General features: G+C 52.1%; 1 protein-coding gene across 1 annotated transcript in view; it reads left to right on the top strand.

The window, feature by feature from the left end:
* The window catches only part of Ebf4 (early B-cell factor 4), a 61851-nt gene extending 56257 nt beyond the window's left edge, over positions 1 to 5594 (top strand). Inside the window, 5 exon segments of the mRNA XM_013010793.1 lie at positions 1 to 107; positions 218 to 406; positions 3343 to 3540; positions 4666 to 4741; positions 4978 to 5594. The exon segment at positions 1 to 107 is cut by the window's left edge and continues 3 nt beyond it. Coding sequence (XP_012866247.1) covers positions 1 to 107; positions 218 to 406; positions 3343 to 3540; positions 4666 to 4736 — 565 coding nt within the window. The 3' untranslated portion in view covers positions 4737 to 4741; positions 4978 to 5594.
* The last annotated feature ends 3064 nt before the right edge of the window (positions 5595 to 8658 follow it).

The raw sequence follows: 8658 nt of genomic DNA, 5'->3' as shown, positions 1-8658 counted from the left end.
CGGACCCCTGGCACCCAGCCACGGGCACCCCGCCATGGTGGGCATCAACGCCTTCAGCAGCCCGCTGGCCATCGCCGTCGGGGACGCCACGCCGGGGCCCGAGCCTGGTGCGTCTCACCCGCCCCGCCCCTCCGCTCCGCGCCTTGCGATCTTTGGGGGCGCTTGGACGGACCCCATCTCTACCAGTGCCTCTCCGCTGATGTCCGGTCTCCCGCAGGCTACGCCCGCAGCTGCAGCAGCACGTCCCCCCGCGGGTTCGCGCCCAGCCCCGGCTCGCAGCAGAGCAGCTACGGGAGTGGGCTTGGAGCCGGCATCGGCGGCTACGGCACGCCGGGGGTGGCCGGCCTTGGCGTGCCCGCGTCCCCTAGCTTCCTCAATGGCTCCACCGCCACCTCGCCCTTCGCTAGTGAGTGTCCCCCCGCCCGCGGGGAGGGAGACCCGAGGCCTGGGGAGGTCGAACGGGACCCGGCCCGTGGGGACGCCGCGGGGGGGGATGGGGAGAGGGACGCCAGTGCCAGCCTCATCGGGGCGCCATGGGACCTGTCCCTGCCGCCGGACCTCAGGCGGTCCCGGGTTTTACGGCCAAACGCTCTCTAGCACCTTCAGCTTCCTTTGCTGACTGCACCTTCACACGTCGCCTCTAGCCCGCGCGCCCTCCCGAAGCCTGCTTTAATTGCGGGGCACCGGGGCTGAAACCCGGTGCCACCTTTCGGGTTTTCACTGGGACTTCGGAAGGAGACTGGCGCCCCCTCCCGGGCGCTTCAGGAAACTCAGGGCTCCCGCTGGTCCCCCACGCGCCCCCAGCAATCTCAGACATTGCCAGGTGGGCGGTGGTAGATAGGACTGCCCTCCTCGGTAGGGGAGTCAGGCTCAAGGGGCAAGTTCTGGGTGGTCAGACCCGTATTCAGAATTGGAGTGCCCAGATCAGGAGCTGTCTGACACTCAGCAAGTTACTTCTTTGAACTTTAGTTTCTAAAGTAAAAGAAAGGATGAATTCCATCCCCTGCCTGAGTCGGGTCTCAGATCTGGACGTGCTGCTGTGCATAAAGAGGCAGACAAAATGCAGGAGCAATGTATTGTTGGGAAGGCCCAGCCTCCATTGTAGGTGGAAACCTCCCTCTGGCTTCTTGGGGGAGGGCAGATCAGAACTACAAATGGGTAGCCATATGCTGGTGGCTCTCACCTGTAATCCTAGCTAGTTAGGAGGCTGAGATCTGAGGATCACAGTTCAAAGCCAGCCCCGTCAGGAAAGGCTGTTCTCTCCAATTAACCACCAGAAACCCGGAAATGGACCTGTGGCACAAAGTGGTGGAGCATTAGCATTGAGCAAAAGAGCTCAGGGGCAGCACCTAGCCCTGAGTTCAAGCCATATGATCCCCCCCCCCAAAGAAACCTACATAGATGGCATCTTGATGTCATGGGTGAGTGACATCCAAAGATAGTTTTATGTTTTGCATGGTCCTCCAGGATTTTGCAATTCCAATGGAAATTCATCAGGCATTGGTTATGTGCCTATGGCGTTACAATGCACTGAGCTTGGAGATTGCTCTGCCCTTGCTCACTGGCAAGAAGCCTCCCTATCAGTCACAGGTGAGGTTGTCCCGCAAAGTCCAGGAGTCTTCAGAGACCAAAAGTAGTGACAGCTGTGTACAAAGAAGCAGGTTGTTGTGTCTACAGGTCACTCACTTTTCCCTTACTTGTCCTCTGTTTGCATTGTTGAAAACAGACCTGCCTAACTTTCCTTCCCAGAGTCCTGTATCCTGGGTGCTGTTCTTTCTGGCTAGGGTTTTCAACTTGGCATATCCCTCTGGAGACGCATCCAAAGATCCATCAACCAGAGTCCACACGGGGTAGAGTCCTGCCATGTCCCTCCCAATGACTCTCCTGCCCCACCCTTTGCTCTGGCTGGGTTCTATTGTTTCACCTCCAGCCTCTTCCTAGTTTTCACTGGGATTTGAATCTCCCCTGCCCCTGGACTTCTTCCTATATACACAGTGGAGGAAGGTACTGACCCAGGGATAGAAGCCAGACCGCCCCCGGTCTCCCCATACAGCAAGAACAAGAATTCCAGAGCTGCCTAAGCTCTACATCCAGTCTCAGCCAGGACACCATGGACATGTTCAGAGGCCAGTCCCACTTCATGATACTGTCTTGGCAAATACTTACCCAGTTTCCTATCCACTGCTCAGTGCAGGATGCTTGGACACAACTATATGGGGTATCTTCTCCATTGACTTTCCCAGAACATTCCTAAACAGTGCTAGAACTGCCCCAGCCAGAAGCCTGGGACTATCTACCGGAGTCTCCACTTGGTCCTCTGCATCAGCCATCAGCAACCCTAGAATGACCCATCATGCCCTTTACTACCCAAGCTACAAAATATGGCTGTGTTCACCTCTGCCCTTGGGAAATCTAGTACATTTTCTAGTATTGGTTTCAAGTGCTCCCTGGGGTTCTATGACCTCACCAGCTACTAGTAAATTATCTTAAAGGAGATGGTGACTGTAGGCTGAAGACATTTTTTGGAAGCTGTTGATAGCATCATTGTATCAAAGTTAGAGTGAGGCTTAAAGCCTCCAGGAGATGGCGCAGGTAAACATGTATACACAAAGTTCTCTTGCTGTTCCCAGCAAGGCAAGCTGAGGCCCTGAATGGCTATAGAATTGGATAATAGCAAGTTTTGACATTATAGCATCCTTGCTTTTCTTTAGAATTAGCCAGCTAGAGGTGAGAGATGTAAGTCTTCGTGGTCTAGAATGGAGATGACAGAGATAGCAATAAACTGGCAAGTATCCTAGGAAGGGAAGCAGAGAGAGAGAGACCTTTAACAAGGGGTATTGGGGAGGAGAGCATATTTGTGGACAAATTTGGGTGCTTGTATGGGCCTTGGCAGAGAAACTTTTTAACAGAAAGTTATATGTGCCCCTAGACTTCATCCCTGACTAATCACCCTTGCTGTCATGACCCCTGAAAGTTCACTCTAGCTCTGGCAACCCAGGGCCCTTAAATGTATGTCTGCACCTCCGAATCCTAGTGGTTCTCAGCAGGAATCTCAACCTACTCATCTCCAGATCATCTCTGATGAGATAGGGCTTTCCCTACTGTCTAGTTTTCACCTGGTCTGACCCTGCCATCTTCAGCCTTCAGAGCTCCCCAAAATGGCAAGGGCTGACCCAAGACCTCCCCCAGAGAGATCTGAGCCTGGAGTGTGGTCAGCAGCCCATAAGGGGCCCGCTGCCCCATGCAGAACCCCAACCTCGCTGCTCACTCTGGTGCTGTCTCCCTGTTGTGTCTCCTACCACCCTCCCTGCTGCGCCTGCCCCTCCCCGCCCCGCCCCGGAGTCATGCCCTCTAGCCCCCCGCTGGCGGCTGCCTCCTCCATGTCCCTCCCGGCTGCTGCCCCTACCACCAGCGTCTTCTCCTTCTCGCCTGTCAACATGATCTCCGCTGTCAAACAGAGGAGCGCCTTCGCCCCTGTGCTGCGCCCACCCAGCTCCCCACCCCAGGCTTGTCCCAGAGCCCACGGAGAGGGGCTTACAGGTGAGCCATCCATGCTGCATCATAGTGGCCGGAAAAGTGCCCTTGTGGGGCCCACTCTTGTCTATCTCTCACGGGTGCCCCCATGCAAGGGGTCTAGGGAAAGCCCATCTGGATGCCACTTCCTGAGCCTCACAGCTAGAAGTGCCAGACTCTCTCTAGACACTCTCATCTGGCCAAGGGGAAAGAAACAGATCCCAGAATGAGAAGGCCTAGAAACCATCCTAGGTAGCTCACATCCAGAGAAGAGACTCAACTTTTTTATCTCAGAGCTGGAGGAACTCACATGGAGTGCCTGCCTTCTTCCTGTGTCCACCAGAGGGCAGCACACACTAGTGTGTGTCTGTGTGTGTGTGTGTGTCTGTGTGTGTGTGTCTGTGTGTGTGTGTGTGTGTCTGTGTGTGTGTGCGTGTGTGTGTGTGTGTGTGTGTGTGTGTGTGATTTCTGCCAGCCCAGGGAGGCACAGAGTGGGCTAGGCAGGTCTGGGAAGTGGTGAGGGGATACATTTAGTTCACACATGTGGACTGCAGACCGGAGGCTGCTGCTGTGCACATGTGTCAATGATCAGAGGCTGGCCTCCGTCCTTACTTAGTCCTTGGTCATCTGCTTCCTTACCTTGACCCAGGCCTTCTGAAGAAGATAAGCCTGGTGTCCAAGGCACAGAGGGAAGGAAAAAAATATGGGCTGAGCCAGGTGCCAGTGGCTCACACCTTTAATCCTAGCTACTCAGGAGGCTGAGATTTGAAGGTGGTCGTTCAAAGCCATTCTAGGCAGGAAAGGCCATGATACTCTTTGCTCCAATAAACTACTCGGAAAAAGCTGAAAGTGATGCTGTGGCTCAAGTGGTAGAGTGCCAGCCTTGAGCAAAAGAAGCTCAGGAACAGTGCCCAGGCCCTGAGTTCAAGCCCCAGGACCGGAGAAAAAAGAAAGATGTGGACTCAGAAGCCTGGAGGGGTACCTTTCACTTTTCCATCTGCTGTGTTGGCCCCGGACCAAGGCTAGGAGTAGCTGACAGCCTATAAGAAATGCTGTATGCTCTGCCTACTGTTTCTAGCGCAGAGAGAGACAGACAGGTAAGATCACCCAGCTGCACAGGGCTTAGGGCCCCTTTCTCCTTGATGACCGCAGACCAGTCTTTTGAGGATTCTGACAAGTTCCACTCTCCAGCCCGGGGGCTCCAGGGTCTGGCATACTCCTAATGACGGTAGGTACCTGGCTGGCTCTTGCCTCTTCTGCTGATTGGATGGGTTTTCTCTCTCAAAGGCCTTAGTAGGGATGGGGAACTGGGTCCAGGTCTCCCTTTTCAGGACCCACTATACAACTAGCCAGGGCACAAAACCCACCCTAGTGGCTCAAGCTGACCTGGAGGAGGACAGTGGCTTCCTATCCCTTATAGCCAGTCTTCCTCCAGGACTATCTCTCCCCCTTTCTCCCCATCAGGTCCACAGGTGTTGCCCCCACTGAGCCCGGACTGGAGGTCCCTCTGGGATTTGCACTCATACCCTGGATAGCAGCACAAAGAGATACAGGACTGTGGGCAGACCTCAATCCCTGAGCTGAGCAGGGAAGGCCTTCCCACCCCTGTGCTCAAGCCCTCCTCAGCCCCACGGGTTTCCCTCACCTCCCTTTCTTGGGGCTGGTTGAAAACCCCAACACTGTGCTAACGCTCTTGGCAAGAGAGCATGCCAGGGAGGTGCCGGGGTGCTGGGCTTCACTCACTGGGTCAGTTCTTCTGGAAGAGATGGAGTTTGTCCAGACCAGGGATGCCAGTGGGGAAAGCAGAGGTTGGGGACCATGGGAAATAGCACAGCTCAGGGAGAGGTGACCTAGAAAGGTCCTATTTGCATCTGACCCATCTCAACCGGCCCAGCATCCCAACTTCTCTCCAGTGAACAGGGCGGGGCCCAGCAGCCTCCGGAGGCCCCAGCCAGGCCCCCATGGAGCTATCCACAGCTGTCGGACCCTACGGCTGTGCTGCCCCTACCTCTTCTGAGGTCTGCACACCCATGCTTGCCACATCCTGCCTCTCCTGGGGACTTTGGCATGGAGGATGTGAAGAGGGGGTTCCAGGTCTCCTGAATTTTGAGTCTTACTCCAGTGGATGAACTATGACTCTCCACATACATTGACTGGCTGGCCCCACTGAACGGCCTGGCTGCCCCCGCAAGTGGCTTCATCCACCGTTCTGCTAAGTTTGGAGAAACTGGAACAATAAACCAGATTCAGGTGGCCACCTGGCTTCTCTTGCCTGCTTCCTTGGTGTGGGTCTGATTTTTCTCAGTGGTTCTGAAATTTTCATGGAAACCCTCTGAATCATATTCCTGGGTACTGTTCTTGCACCTTGGGCTTTTTAAAGGACCTCAGAGATGTGTTGAGCAATAGTCCCTGCCCATGCTTGCTCTTGGGTGTGGGGAAGGACAAGGGAAGGCATGGAACAGGTTAGCCTGAGGACCAAGGAGATGAGCTATGCCCTACCAGCTCTGCCTGGAACACAGTCAGACCACTAAGGACTCATTCCCTCCACTGGCTAGCCAAGATCAAGGTGAGGGTTGTCAGCATGATACTGAACCAAGATGGAGCCTAGCACATGCCACCTGGAGGCAGAGGCCATGAGTGAGAGGACTTACCTGGTGTAGGTGGGGCAGCCTTTAGCTCCCAGGCTGCTGCTCCAAGCCACATTCCAACTCCTCCTCCCTATGCCCAGACCCTTTCTGGCTTTCTTGCCTCAGAGTTTGAGAAGAGGGGATAAAGAAAGAAGATTCCTGGGCCATTCATCCTCCCCTACTCCCAGAAGAATCCTAGCTGTCCTTCAGAGACATACTTCCTGTCAACCCTGGCTCTGGCCTTCAGAAACGTCCTTTTCAATCCATTTACCCTGAGCTTTGCAGCCTGCTTAACAAACAACCTTGCCAAGAAAGATGGGCTGTTCCTGCCATTCCAAACTGCCCACTTTCTTCTCTGGTGTTGTATTATCTAGGACCCATGACAGAGGAATTTCCTGCCTCTGAACAGCTCGCCCTATTCAGTGCTTGCTTGGTCTCTCCTTCACTTCCTGCTTGCAGCCTGTTCTACAAGAGCAAGAAAGCTTGTCTATCCTTACCGTGTTCCATTCAGCTTCAATTCCCAGCAATTCCCCCTCCCCAGGGCCTGCTCAGGCTGTGCTTCTGCAGAACTCTACATTAGTCACAAAAGCTAACTGGACAGCAGTCACGTTTTGGTACTGGGGGCAGTCAAATGCTATGAGCAGTTTAAAGTGAGACATTATATCTGACCTCAAAGGTTTCAAAACACTGCTTAAACCATGAGCCAACTCAACACTCCTTTCCCTCCTCCTCCTCCTCCTCCTCTTCCTCCTCCTCCTCCCCCTCTTCCTCCTCCTCCTCCCCCTCCCCCCCTCTTCCTCCTCCTCCTCTCCTCCTCCTCATCTTCTCTTTTTCTTCCCCCTCTCCCCCCCCTCTGTTCTGTAGTCCTAGCTACTTAGGAGGCTGTGATCTGAGGATTGCACTCAAAGACAGCCCAGGCAGGAAAGTCCATGAGATTCTTATTTCCAATTAAACACCAAAAAGCCAGAAGTGGAGCTGTGGCTCAAGTGGTAAAGTACTAGTTTTGAGAAAAATAGCTCAGTGACAATGCCCAGGCCCTGAGTTCAAGCCCAAGACTTGCTAAATAAATAGATAAATGTTTTTGTATCATAATATTGGAGCTAGTAACTTTGCTTAGGTTGATTATCGTAATGTTTTGTCCACAGATGTTAAGTGTATGTTTCCTTTTTTTTTTGTTTTTTTTTTCCTTTTTGCCAGTCCTGGGGCTTGAACTTAGAGCCTAGGCACTGTCCTTGAGCCTCTTTGTGCCCAAGGCTGGCATTCTACCACTTGTGCCACCACTTCCATGTATGTTTTTTAAATACACAATTTTGTCATCTACAAAGAGTTTTATTTTTTATTTTATTTTGATCAACTTCTCTTGCCTATTATTCAATATAATATTGAATAGAACTAGTGAAAATGGGTTTTGGTCTTGATCCTGGATGGCAGGCTTTTAGTAATTCACCAGTAGACATCATGTTTGGTTTATTGATGTGCTTCAGTTGCTAATTTTCTAAATGTTTGTGACTAGATTCCAAATTCTCTGAAATGTTTTCTGCATAATCAAATGACTTTCTCCATTATTTTTTCAGTGTGATGAATAATATTAATTATGTGTCTGATAAGAAATCTTTACATTAACTAATTACATGTTTGACAGTAGACTACCATATACCATATATCCTATACGCAAGGTATCTCAGTTAACAAATAGCCTATTTTGTCCCTCTCTTCTCTCTGTACTGTAAAAGTTCACTGGAAAGGAAATTGCCACATAATTCAGCCCACACAAAATGGAGGCCCACTGAGATGGAGGGGAAAGAAAAAGGGAAAAAGAGAGAGGAGGGGACTCGTGTCGAGCCAGATTATATAGGGAAAGGGGGGAGGCGGGAGCACAGCATATGTGGAAGTGATCTCAGAGCCTGGGGAACCTCTCACTGTCTGAAAGAGGTGTGACTGGGGTGGTTCAGGAAATAACCTCAGCAAATGAGGACTGGGATCCATTGCTCACAGTTAAGTGATAGACAGTCAGCTGACTACTGGTTTCAGGCAGATGAAGAGAAAGGGGAGAGGGGCTGTTCTCTCCAGAGACCTAACTCTTGGGTCCTCAGAAGCTAGACATCTGAGAAACAAAATAAAAATAAGGAGCTGGGAAGGTAGCTCAGTGGTAGAGTGCTTGCCTTGCATGCATGAGGCCCTGGGTTTGATTCCTCAGCACCACATAAGCAGAAAAAGCCAGAAGTGGCACTGTGGCTCAAGTGGTAGAGCTCTAGCCTTGAGCTGAAGAGCTGAGGGACAGTGCCCAGGCTGAGTTCAGGCCCCACAACTGACCAAAAATAAAAAATAAAATTAAAGACAGATCTAGAAACCAACCACCTCAGTACTTCTTCCTGCCATGCTGGCTTCTGCTACCTCCTAGGAACAAGTGAGGAAAAAAGACAAGAACAAATACAAATTACTCTCTCACTAAGTCATTCTACCTGAGTCTAACCTGTTGTTAGCCATTCACCTCTAACCTAGCTCAATCTCTTAGCTA

Source organism: Dipodomys ordii, unplaced genomic scaffold, assembly GCF_000151885.1.
Source record: "Dipodomys ordii isolate 6190 unplaced genomic scaffold, Dord_2.0 Scaffold13, whole genome shotgun sequence".
NCBI classification, from domain to species: Eukaryota; Metazoa; Chordata; class Mammalia; order Rodentia; family Heteromyidae; genus Dipodomys; species Dipodomys ordii.
The sequence above is the reverse complement of the archived record's forward strand: the minus strand, read 5'-3'. Positions and strand labels throughout refer to the sequence as shown.